The following is a 14,552-nucleotide window of genomic DNA, read 5'->3' on the forward strand; positions in this document are numbered from 1 at the left end:
TTCAGGTCTTATTTGCCACGTATGGTTTGCTTAGTGTGATTATTGTCACACCTAATTTTCAGAGTATTAAATTCGGCCAAAAATTTATATAAAATTTATTTGAAAAGTAACGGTTGCATGTTTTCATTTCATAAATTAATATATATATATAATTTATAAGACATTCATCTTTTTTTTCTTTCTTCTTTTCTTCTTCTTATTATATTGCTTTAATTTATTTTAACCCCTTTCAATATTAACCATTTTCATTAATTTACATAATGTATTATTTTAAATTTTATTTTGGTATTTTTTATTTGGAGGATATTTTGATGTAAATTTTTTTATTAAAAATTGCAATTCTTATATATATATAAGAAAATACTAAAAGAACATAGCATTTAATTTGATTTTATTAATTAATTGTCATCTCGAAGATAGAAAATGAGGTTTTAAATAGTTTGGAATTGGCATTAATTAATTAAATTAAATTAAATTAAATGTAGCATTTGTGAACACAAAGCAAACCATTTTATTACACAATTAATTAATTAAATAATTAATTATTAATTATATATTAGTTTTTTTGTTGGACAATTAATTGAAATGTATGTGTACGAGGACAAAGCGTTGAATGTGAGGAAGAAGAGGAGGCATCTTTCATTAATTAATTTAATTGCTATTTATTTATTTATTTATTTTTAAAAAAAAAAATCTAAATGAAAAAAAGGATTATTTTTTTAAGAAAAAAAAATTAAACCAAAATTTACATTATTCAACAAAAATATATCACTTTCTCTCTCTGTCCCACATTGGATATCCATATAAGAATTTAATTAGTGGATAATTAAAAATATATTAATAAAAAATTAAAATTAAAATAACTAATTAGTTTAATTTAAATTAAAAATAAATTAAAGTAAAAAATTTAAAATGAAAATTAAGGTGTGTAATATGGACGGACAAAAACGACTAGTAAGTGGGACGGAATGGAGTTTTATTTTTTCCGAGAAAAAAATCATATTAATATATTCCCTCCGTCTTAATACAATAGTTTTTACCATTTTTGTCCGTCTCAAAACAATAGTCTTATTTTCATAAATAATCATATCACCATAAAATATAATTTTTATTACACAATTGCCACTACTTTTTACACTAATACAGGATAAAAAAATCTTTTATCCATACTTTTTACTCACTATCAATATAATAATAATATTTTTTAAATCTCGTGTTCAACCCAATTAAGATTATATTTATGGAACGAAATGAGCATTTTAATTTGATATTTTATATAAAAAGAAATTTCCAATATATTTTTAGTGTGAACCCGCTTTTATTTTCCATGTTTGCAAAATTATGATTGTGTTTGGTTGTATGTTTCTAAAATTCCTTTTGTCTCACTACAAAATATCTTTTGAATTTTATAATAGATAAAAAATAATAATAATAATTTTTTAATTAGTATAAGTGTTTAAAAAATTTTGACATTTTTTTCATTTGACTTTATATTAAATTAATTATATGTGTACTGACATGTTTGTAATTTATATAAAAGTCAGAGATATTTTAGTATTAGTATACGATTACTCTTATTAAAAAATATAAAAAAAAAATGAATACTTGTAAACAAAAATGATAAAAAATATATATATTTTTTTGAATTAGAACAGAAAGAGTATATTTTTACTACTTATAAACTCTTTCCCCTCTCAAAATAAAAAAAAAAAAATTAAATAAATGAACTAAATCGTCTTGTAATAGATAGTCCGGTGGTTTGGTGTGAGTTGTTTTACGAAACTTTACTTACAAACTATTAAATTCAATCAAAAATTTATACAAAACAAACTCGATAAATAGCGGGTTTCACAACACTGTTTAATCAAGAAATAAATACATACATAGTACTATATTTTGTCTATACTCAAAATTCAAGCAAAATATAAATGTATATATTTTTGCTCAATAAAAATTAAAATAAAAATTACATTAATCTTATAATTATCCATGCATATATATATATATATGTATACAAAATAAACGGGAGGAGTATTATATGATTTCAGGTCTTGTTTGTTTGTCAGGTTTAATTTTGGTATTTGAGTTTTAAATAATACTCCATTTGTCCGTCTCTAAGGGTCAAATTTACATTTTGCGTCATTATACTTAACATTAAAATATATTTATATTTGTATAATTTTTTGTACAAATGTCATTCTATTATTATTACAAAACACTAATTAAAATATTTTTGCAGTTTTTTTTTTTTTAATTTGTACTACGTTTTTATATAATAAATGAGATATTTAGAGCCGAACATAGATAGTAATTTTTTTAATTAAAATAATTATTTTTTATACTATAAATAATATTGATTTGATATTTTGAATGTAAAATTTATTTTAATATAATATAAAAAATAAAAAATTGATACTCCCTCCGTTCACCGCCAATCTATCTATTTTGTCATTTTAGTCTGTTCGTTGCAAATGTATCCATTTCTTCTTTTTAAGTAAATGTACCATCCACTAAAATATAAAATTACCCCACCCTTTATATAATATTACACAAATGTCATCAAATAACACCACTTAATACCATAAATATTAAGGGATATAATAATCTTTATGTATGTATATCAATTGTACCACATATCAATATAATACTAATATACTAAAATCTACGTGCAAAAAATAAACGGATAGATAAGCGGTGGTAAATGGAAGGAGTATAATAATTTGATAAAAAAAAATATATATATATATTAACAATAATAATATGCATATACATAAGTGTGTTTTACACAAAGATACACAATAATAATAATAATAATAATAATAATAATAATAATAATAAAATAAATAAATAAAAATAATTGCAAGATCCAAGAAATGGAGAGATGTTTGGAAAGGTCAAGATTTCCTTAGCAGAAATAATTAATAGTAATTTTCATGGGAACACATTACTTAATTTGTGCCACTTTATTTGTCGTTAATTTAATTAGGTCAACACACACACTAAGCCATATATATATATGTATATATATTTGTGGTATCCAAAGTATTTTACCGTTGTCTGAATTCAAATTTTTGTAAATGCAAAAAAAAGATAAAAAAAATTGAATGTAATATTTTAAATAAATGTAATAATTATTGGATGTTTGAATAGAACATAACTTATGAATGCAATGTGTTCCAAATATAAAGTACTTATGTAATTATACCACATTTTGTCTTCCATTCATCGTAGATATGAGAATTTAGATAAAATATAAATAATAAATAATTAAAAAATGTATTGATAAAATGATTATTGTACGATAAAATTAATTGTAGATTAATATTAAAATAACTAAATATTATAAGTAAAATTAATATTTTTTAATAAATTATATGATTTTAAATTTATTAAAGTGTATAATTATATTTTTTTAAAAAAAATAGTAGAAAAAAAAAATTGAAGAGAGAGTGTATATTGTTGGATGGTACAAAATTACAATTCATCTATCATAAAATATAATATATATCTATATATAAGTTCACATTCATTATTATAAAAAATATTCTCATTTTTCTTTTTAGTTAAAATTATATTACTTGTTACACTTTTTAATCATTTTTTCTATTTTGTTTTTATAAAAAGACAAAAAATACAAACCACACTAAAATTGATGTCAAATTCAAATGAACATACTTTTATGTGACAAGAAGAAATATTTAAAATCACAAATAAATGTAAAATGCTACTTAATTATTTTTTATAAGCTATCCAAAAGTGCGCACTCGGTAAACCCCCGAACCTAAAACCCTACAAAACCAGATCCGACGGAAAAGTCACATTGGGCGAACCATATGTGGCAGATGACTTGAGGCGTCGGGAGTTTGAACCCATGACCTCACAGTCACAGGTTCAACCCCTACACTACCGAGCCATCCCTTACGGGACATGACCACTTAATTTCTTGTTTGCATGATGGATCGATATTAAGAGATTTTTGGATACGAATAAAGTTATATAAATGATGAACAAATATGAAAATTGTCGGAGAAAATCCACCGGAAAATATTGAAGCGAAGCAGTCGAGAAAATCGATAGAAATTGCTTTGTAAGATTAAATGGAAATCGATAGATCGTATAATTGACAAATTCAAATAAAAACAATGGCATGTGTTAGTTAATATATAATTTAGAGTTGTGGAAATCTACAAAAAATTATTTTGAACTCGACTTTAATTTGTTGCCAAAATAAATGTTCAATAAAACAAAATTAATTGTTACTTTTATATATATACCTAGAGCGTATGTGGGTTTGTCACTTTGTTGTGTGAAAATAGGTTAAAATAAAACAATAATTAAAAATTACGTACATTAGTTTATAATTTAAATATTAAAAGGTATTTTCAAAATCGATCTTTAAAAAAATAAAGACAAAATTTAAATACTACTACTATAACATTTCAATTAAACCATCCCATCACAAACTTAATTTTAACTTTAAAAAAATTACACAAATAGTAATATTATTATTTTTTTATTTAAAACATCATATCAAATATATATTTATATAGTATAAAAAAAAATCAATTTAAATGTACATAAAACATCATATCAAATATATATTTATATAGTATCACAAAAATTACTAGTGGAAAATCTCGGATACCCGATGATTCGATCCGAATCACCTATGGGTATCCGAACCCGGAAAAATATACATAAAACTCAGGTTGGAATAGCAAAATTTACCAACGGAAAAATATCGGATGGATCGGTCCGATCCACCTAAAGTTATTTGAATCCGAAAAAATGTACATACAAGTCGGGTTGGAATAGCAAAAATTACTAGTGGGGAAAAATTGGATACCCGATGGATCGGACCCGAACCACCTAAAGTAAACCCCGAAAAGTGTACATATAAACTTGGGTTGGAATAGCAAAAACTACTAGTGGAAAATCTCGGATACCCGATGGATCAGATCCGAACCACCTATAGGTATCCGAACCCGGCAAAATGTACATACAAATTAGGTTGGAATAGCAAAAATTACTAATGGGAAAATATCGGATACCCGATGGATCCGACCCAGAAAAGTGTACATATAAACTTGGGTTGGAATAGCAAAAATTACTAGCGGAAAATCTCGAATACCCGATGGATCAGATCCGAACCACCTAACTGGGTAAACGACAATCTTAAACAATCAACACATAGCATAAGAAGAAAGAATGGGAAAAAACAAGAAAAAAGAAAAAAAGAGCAATAGTAAACAAACAAGAAGAGCAATTATCCTCAGCAATCCATGCAAGCAATTTATATGTATATAATCAGCTATACCTAAGTTGCAGAAAATAAGCTACTAATCATCTCACATGGATCATGGACTATATATACACAATACATACACATATATATATATATTATAGCGCGCTTCGAATATAGTACCTGGAAAGCAGGCAGACGGGCGCTTGATTTCTGCATATTCTACCGTTGGAGGGGACAGCATCGCAGCAACGAATCACATACCCGTATGCATGTCCCTCCATCGATCACAGGCACCTGTTTGGATCAAGCCATTCAGAAGCACAAGAAAAGCAGTTATACTAGTTCCGGAAAACACTCGGGAACGAAAGGACTGGTTGTTTTTTAACAGTTTTGAGTATTCACGAAAAAAACGGGATAAGGTTTAAAAGAAGGTAACCTACATATGCAGTTTCACGCATTCGATCGAATCCCTCCGACTATATTTTGAGATCTTTGAAGTCTTCATAAGGTGGTGCTCTTAAGCCGGCGGGCAGTTTGCCGACGTTGGGAATCCAAGACTCGGCTTGAACTTTCGAAGCTTCGGGTTTCGGTGCCACGGGTGGTAACTTGCAGCCGAGAGGGTCCTCGACTCGAACGGCGGGGCGCGGGACGAGCGGCGGGAGTTCGTCGATCATAACAGGGGTGGGAGCGAAAGCGGGAACAGCTTGCCTGATGCAGACGGAGGGCGCCATGCCCAATCCCGGAGGCCTCATCACGAGAGACGGCTGAGGGTGAGGAAGCAGCGGGGCGGAGAAGACAGGGATGGTGTTTCGAACCGTGACAGCTGGAGCTATTCGGTTGTGTTGTGGAGCACAGTGTCGGACAGGGATGTAGGGGGCGGCTCCAGCTGCGGGGAATGACTTCTGGGGGCGGTGTTTGAGGGTGTCCGGGGCGGGGAAGTGGCCGGGATTCGGCGTCGGCGGCGGCAGGGGCGGGGTAATTTGATGGGTTTGAGTTGGTTTCATGGTCTTGGGGAATGCAACAGCTCCATTGTTGCGGTAAGGTGTTTTTGGGCATATCAAGGGAAGGATTTTCGATGTGGTGGGTGGAGATGGTTGGGTGCTCGACGGCCTCGGATTTAGGGTAGGGAATTTTATGGGAAAGGGTACGCGGGCTGATTTTGCGTTGTTGAGGTACTTTTGAAGAGCGCGAGCCACCGTCACATGCTCCTGCTCGTCCTTGTGGGGCTTCTCGCTCGGTGTATAAGATTGCTGCACTACTGGAAAGAACAAATGATATCAAGTGTTAGATTAATCGACGGCAAACAACCTACACATAATCGTAGTAGTTAATTATCTGAGTCAATTAGTTGAGGCGCCGTTTTCATTTCCAAAGTGGTCAGCGAGCTTTGAAAAACCATACTCAAAAGAACGATCGATTCAGTACTCAGTAATACGGGCAAGTATAATTTAAGCTCTATAAATAAAAATAGATTGATCCATTTCATTTTTCTAGAAACATTCAAAGTTGACCGAAAATTGTGACATGACCATTATTAAGCACCCATCATCAAGGACCATTATTAAAAATTGCTCTATTTTTGCCACTGCCTATAAATTATAGGATTAAATTAAAAGAAAGTATAAGCATTATAGAAAATAAGCGAATCAATTAGGCAGGCGTAGGAACGCTTCTAGCATCAAGATTTTACTTTTCAATTAAAGAAATGTGACGTGTAAGAGATAAAATGGACCCTATTTAAGCCGCATTGAGATTATGTAAATATGGTTACTTACGTGCTTTAAGAGATAGCCATGCCGCCTGGGCTGCGTTCTTTTCTGCTTGCTTTTTGTTCTTAGCTGGCTCACCAGTAAATATAACACCCGCCAATTCTACGGTGCAGGTAAATACTGGAAGATGTCCTAGGCCACTTCTGAAGGTTGTATAAGTAGGCAAAGATGCTCCCACTCGCTGTGAAACCTCCTGCAAGAGATTCTTATACACGCCGGTCTCATCCTGTATTGCAATTTAACAGCATTAGTGAACGTTAAAATAGAACTTGAAACCTCAACATGACAGCAAACGATGGCACAGAAGGTTTGCTTCTCCAGAAATTTAAATGTTATCTTAAATGGTAACTATATGTTTATTCATAAATTATTGCCACTTTTCTTTAAATGATGTGCTACTAAGTAGTTGTCAACAATCTATCAAATTTAATAACAAATATGTAATTTCTGATCTATGACTATTTATAAACTAGCTAAATTAAATGTGTTGCTAGTTCTGATAATATTTTGTAGTTAATGTAAAAAGGTATGGGATAACTAAGTACTATTTTAAGTATTTATCTACTAAATTCTTGTATGAATGGGGTAATGATACTAATCAAACAGCTAAATGTGGATACAGCTAAATATATACATGTATATATATATATATGATAACATTGATACATGGCTTAAAATTTGTACTATTTACATTAACAGGGATTATCAGGTACGGACCCTGTTTTGTTACGCCTGATATGATCTTAGAATCACTCGATTCAGTTGAAAAGTGAAGCTTATTTATAAAATTATAAATCTTTTTTAGACAGTAGTGTGACAAATTAAATCCTACAATTAGATATCATACAAAGATTACAATGATTGGTTAATCAACCATGTACAAAATCTGGATTTTGTTCGGCTCGTCCACAGGCCACCAGAATTTATGCACAATTCATGTGGCGAACATCTGCTGAGAAGAGTAGATCAGTAATTCGTGTTCGCCAATGCTTACTCAACGAAAGTAAAACCCTTCTTAGTTTAATAATCACCAAAAGCTTTATATCATCTACAAGAAAAGATCTAAAAGGAAACATATTTTCCAAGATCACATCGAGGAACTCAAACTCTGCCTTTTGATTGAGTTCAAAAACACATTGGGAAAACATGGGCCATTAATCAAGTTAAGCATTTTGAGCCTTAACAGTAAACGGCAATACACACCACGTGTCCCGAAACCACTGAATGCATGAGTGGGAAGTGCAGAGATGAGGCCTATAACATAACAGTTACCAATCAACCGGAAAAAAACAAATCAGAAACCATCTCTATTTGTCAATAGGCCCACAGCCATTTGATTTCAATATTTATTGGTCAAAAATAATAATAAAGAAAGAAAAAAAACCGAATGGGCAACGGTCACATTACCCGTGTGCGTCCAAAACATGCTACACACTCCAAGAACGACTAAAACACGTGGAAAATGTGAACTTTGGAAAAGCTTATTAGTCATTCAAAGCACAATTACAGCTGCTAAAAGGTAAATACTACTACTAGTAGTTAAAGATATGGGTTTAGACGGCATAAGGGCCATACGTATCATATTTCAAAAGTTCAAACATCTCCCAACAGAAGCATTCAGTATTAAAACATGTAGACACATTTAATATACATGACATACCTTCATAATTTGACAATGGCGTATAAAGGATATCTACCCAACTACCTCATATATGCAGCAAGACATACACTACTCAAAGCACATCATAAAAGAGCTTCAACAACAAGATGATCAATTAAACTTTCCAAATATGGTATCAAGTGAGAATGGCACAACACAACCAAGACAAATTAAATTTCATAAAGTAACTATTACCATAAGAAACAAATGCAACTACTCAAGTATTCACTACCGGTTTTAACACCCAATTCTTCTTCAGATTCTTCAAAGACATTGAAAAAAGATAAAATAATAAACATTAGCATTTATAACTATGGCCACATTTTCTCTACTCCATAACTGGAGATATAAACTAGTTATTTACTTCGATCTCTTCTGCAATTCTTAACACAAATCCTAAACACAGTCAAGCAAACAAACTGTACATATTTTGATTTCCCCAACACGAACACATCGAACAAGATTATGCAGAAATAAGATCAAACATACCAAAAAAGATAATTAATTTAGGTTTTTTTTTTTTAAAAAAAAAAAAAAGACGATAAAATCGTTAACAGCTCACCAAAATCCTGGCGGCAAGAGAGTTGGACGGACCACGGCTAGAAAGAGCATTGAGCGCCATCTCAGCAGCGGAATGCTCCGCCTGGCGGAGCGTGGAGCAGTAGCTAGGGCTCTCAAACGTCTCGCCGTTAAAATTAACTGCGGCCTTGAACCGCGGCGCGTGATCCGGACCTTCCCTGATGCAGGTATAGGACGGCAGATTGAAGCAGCTCCGCTGCGCCAGCTCCTGCAGCTGGTTCTTATACATGATGGCAGCAAAGCAGAATCCCCTCTAAATCGAGCAAAAATTCAAGCCGAACAACACCGGAATCTCGGCGCGGTGGTCGTCTAAGCGCGAGAATGCATCAGATCACGAGGCTGCAGCAAAGATCGAGCGGTGGTGGCGGTGGTTAGGGTTTCGGCCTGCATTTGACGATAGATATGGCAGAGGAGGTTTTCGGTGAGGTTTTTAGTGAGAGAAAATGGACTTTGGCAGTGCAGTAATAGTTTTGGCCTTAAAATACAACGTGACACAGAGAGAGAAACAAACAGAGAGAGAGAGAGAGAGAGGATTTAAAGTCTCATAAATACAGCTACGCTCATATATACATATATATTATGTATCTATACACTATACGTATACACACTGTAAGTCTCATTTTTTCCGGTTTCTTCTCGCTTCTATCTTTTTCTCTTTTTATTTTTTTTCTAAAATTTTAAAATATTACTCCTTTCGTTTAAATTATTTCAATTTGACAGCGAATTTTTTTAAAAATAAATAAAAATATAATTTTTTCTTTTATAATAAATTAAAAAAAAAATAATATTATTTTCGTTCGATTTCCTTTTATATTTTAATATTTGAATATTAATTATTACATCAAAATATAATACAAATTAAAAAAAAATTACAAAAATAATTTCATTATTATCTTATAATACTACAAATAATTATACAAATAAAAAAATATTTTAAATATTAAATATAATAAAATGTGCTCCTTAGAGAGAAAGCAGGAGTATTTTTTTTACTTCAAAAAATAAACGAAAATAAATTTGGATAATAACAGTAAAAATAAATTTGAAAGATAAAGGAAATAGTATTTTTATATGACTACTGTCACAAAACTGTGCCGATTTGATCGAATATTTATATTGTATATATTTTATTGACATATAATATCTAAAAATATTTAAAATATCAATACTAATCATTAAAAAATAATAAAATATTACATAACTTTTTAATCTACACTACATAAAATACTGTATTTCGACCAAATTGGTTATCCGATCCGGGACAGGGAGAATATATATTATATTATGTATTAACATGTATTGTCGAATATAACTATAATACTACCTCCGTCCGGCCTTAGGTCTCATTTACTTTTTTTTCGTATTGATTTTTAAATATTAATTATTATATCAAGATATAGTACGAATAACAGAAAAAATTACAAAAATATTTTTATTAGAGTTTTATAATACTAATAGTACAAGTATATTTTTCTATATATTTTTTTTATGACGTGAAAATCCGTAGCTGTTACCCGAAAGTGCATACTGAATAAACCTCCAATCGAATATAATACCCTGCAAACCAAGACCCACTTCAAAGTATATTTATAGTATAATATAATAAATAGAGCATACTTATAGTATTGTCGCAACAATAGATACTTTGTTTGTCATACCACAAACATACCTTTTTCTAATAAAAAAATTGTATTACTTTTTTAATCAAAATTAATACTATTGTTTCTATATATATATATATATTATGTTTTTAAATATATATTATAGTGTAAAAAATAAATAAATTTATTTTTTTTTACGTAAAAATATCATAATGTAAGAATTTTATTAATAATTCATAAGAATTAGAATTAGTAACAATTGTTTGGTTTTAATTTGAAGACGTGAGTTTAATTTAAATTTTATTTAAATAATATTTTATGATAGAAATACGACGGGGATCATAAGCGACTATAGTATCGATTAGGTCAAATGAAAATGGTTCTGAATTGAGTTAATAAAAATATAGTATAACAAAAGTATACGACATATATTATAGACAACATAACATATTGATAATACTCTCGTATATTTTGTCGTTTTAATATAAAATATGTTTCTATGTAAAAATATATGTTAAATCGACCCAATCAACAATTATCCGTACTTAATTTGTTTACTTTTTTTTATTTTTCGTATGTTCCACATAATTTGTCATTTATTTTATAAATATAATTATACATTTTTAATCACATTTTAAAATTCACAATTTATATTTTTTTTTTATTTTAATTAAACAATTTAGTCATCTTAATATTAATTTGTAATTAATTTTTTAAATCATAATTATTTTTACTAATTTACTTTTTAGGGTTTGTTATATCTAATTTTTTTTCCAATATGTTTTCACAAAAAAATTAATATACTAGACACATTCATTATTTTTATATTTCCTACACTTTCCTATATTTCACGTTATTTTATTTTATTTTATTTTTCCAAAAATCTCACCAAACAAACACAATTTTAATTTACTAATTATACAATACCTAAAACTTGGTCTTTAAGCTAAATTGAACAAATTAGCTATGACGGAGAGAGTACATTTTTAAAATTAAATGGTGATAATTTTATGATACCTCGGATTTAGACCGGTACTAGGCCAATTCTGTGTATATATGAGCCGGTACTAAAATCGAATAGAGATAAGTAGATTAAATAAACTACTGTATCAATAATATATACTTATTCTGTCTCAATACAATAGTCTTGTTTACTATTTTTGTCCGTCTTAAAATAATAGTCTTATTTCCATAAATAACCGTAACACTGTAGAACTATTCCTACTTTTTCATTTTTATTATATAATTGCCACTATTTTTTACACTACTGTACTCACAAGGGCAAAAAGTCTTTCATCTATACTTTTTACCAACTACCAATATAATATCAATATTCCTTAAATCTCGTACTCAATTCAATTAAGACTATAGTTCTGGACGGAGGGAGTACATCTTTTTTCTAAAATCTTACTGAAATAACTATAGAGTAAGGTGCGCAGTCCGCGTGGCTTGCCAGTCGGATGTTACAAATTTAGATTTAGAACTCAAATATTAATTTACTATTATTTTAACACGATATAATGATAATGATATAAATAAATATAAACTTAAAAGTATTTATAATATATAATTAATCATAATATATGTTTTATAAAATATTAAATTTTTATTTTATATATATAAAATATACTTTCTATTATAAGTTTATTTTAAAATTAGAAGAGAATAGTAAAAATAGGATCGAGCATAACATATTTTAAAATACAATTAATTTTACAATAGTATTTTAAAATAATACATTGTTATTGCATTATCTTTATTATATTATTATGAAAAATGGTATTTTTTTCATTGCCTTTTGCATATTTTATTCATTTATATTATTATGTAAATATATTGTATAAAATAAATTATTTTTTTTCCTTGAGAAATATAGAATATAATAAATTTGTTCATTTATTTTTTTTTTAAAGAATATATTAATTTATGTTTCAAAGACAAATAAATATTACTATTCAATTTGGAAAATTTTCAATAAAAATAGTGAGTGTTTTGTTATATGTCCAAACAAGAACTCGATATATACATATTTACTGACGTAAGAATTCGCAATCGGCAAATTAAGTTGCTCGAAGGTGTCTGGAAGTTTAAAATATGGTATTTTTTTACTCCATTCGTTCCAATACAATAGTATTGTTTACCATTTTTGTCCGTCCCAAAACAATAGTTTTATTTTCATAAATAACCATATCATCATAAAACTACCAATATTTTTCATTTTTATTACACAATTGCCACTATTTTTTACACTAATACACTCACAAGGGCAAAAAAATATTTTATTCGTACTTTTTACCAACTATCAATATAATATCAAAATTATTTAAATCTCGTGTCCAATTCAAGACTATATTTGTGAGACGGAATGAATATATTTTATTTATATTATGTGAATTTATGTATATTATATATATATAACTGTTTTTTTAGTTTTGTATAAATATATATATTTTTATCATTTTAGAACTGTAATTAAATTTTCTTTTGGATTAATTCCATAACTAAAAAAATTGCCAAAATGATCGTAACGCCCGGAGATTGTATGGATGATCACATATAACTTTTGATCATTTATACCAAAATTTTTTAGTTATTTCAATATAGGAGTTAGTTATTGTCCTAAAATGATTTTTGGATTCTTTTTAGGTATCATCCATATAATCTCTAACGTGTCTGAATTTTTTTTCTATTGTAAGACAAATTCAATATTCGATAAAATAAATCACATACAAGATAAAAAAAATATTTTCCGCTTGTATTTATATTTTGTATATATTATACTTTATTCGTCTCATATTTATCTATCCATTTGCGGTAGTAGAAATAAAAATAAAAATAAAAATACTAAACTAACTTTATTAGTCTTATATGATATAAAGATAATGATATTTGTGTAATATAGTGTAATTTTAAATTGTATTTGTAATGTTATGTAGATAATACATTTACTAAAAAAAAATATATATATTTTATTATTGTTAAGGGGCGAAAGAAGTATATTAAATTATGTGATATAAGTGAATACTATTATGCTATAAAAATAATATAGTCAAATATAATAAATAGAAATTAAATTATATTTATTTTCCTTAAAAAATAAATTATATTGAGTGGTGGATAGTGTAGGGGGGTGGGGGGTGGGGGTGAGGGTGGGGTAGGGTATTTAATGAGTAGGTTTTAATGGAAATAAAGGATGATTGCAAAGGTAGGGAACATAATCACACTTCCTATTAATTAATAATTTTTATTCACTACTCTACTTTCATTCTTATTTTTTGCCTATCATTATTATTATTATTATTATTAAGTATTAATTATTAATAATAATAATTAATTATTATTAATATTGTCATTATCCAATCATTTCTACTTATTATTAATCTATATTTGCCCTAATAATTTTGACTTACCATCAAACTCTCTGTCTCTCTCTATATATATAGTCGTGTTTGTTTGGAAAATTTTGAAATTTTTTCTCAATAATAAAAAATTCTTTCTATAAAATAATTATTTAGATAAATTATATAACACTCACTTGTATTTTAATAAAAATTCAAAAATACTCTATATTTTATTTATTGCCGTGTTTGTTTCTAAATAAAGACTTAAATTACGAAAGTTTTATATAAATAGAAAATATAAAATATCTTAAATAATTTTTTTAATAAAATAAATAATTGATTAATCCTTTATTTTAT

General features: G+C 28.3%; 1 protein-coding gene across 1 annotated transcript; it reads right to left on the reverse strand.

Moving 5' to 3' along the window:
• Window positions 1-5,222: 5,222 nt before the first annotated feature.
• Window positions 5,223-9,764, reverse strand: LOC127243935 (double-stranded RNA-binding protein 2-like). Its single transcript, XM_051264181.1, has 4 exons — window positions 9,237-9,764; window positions 7,021-7,240; window positions 5,686-6,503; window positions 5,223-5,539 (listed from the first exon to the last, which is right to left on the reverse strand). The coding sequence occupies exons 1-3, from the start codon at window positions 9,480-9,482 to the stop codon at window positions 5,722-5,724; spliced, it is 1,248 nt and encodes a 415-aa protein (XP_051120138.1). The 5' UTR covers window positions 9,483-9,764; the 3' UTR covers window positions 5,223-5,539; window positions 5,686-5,721.
• Window positions 9,765-14,552: the final 4,788 nt, after the last annotated feature.

Source organism: Andrographis paniculata, unplaced genomic scaffold (genome assembly GCF_009805555.1).
Source record: "Andrographis paniculata isolate CXL003 unplaced genomic scaffold, ASM980555v1 Contig98END, whole genome shotgun sequence".
Classification (NCBI taxonomy): Eukaryota; Viridiplantae; Streptophyta; class Magnoliopsida; order Lamiales; family Acanthaceae; genus Andrographis; species Andrographis paniculata.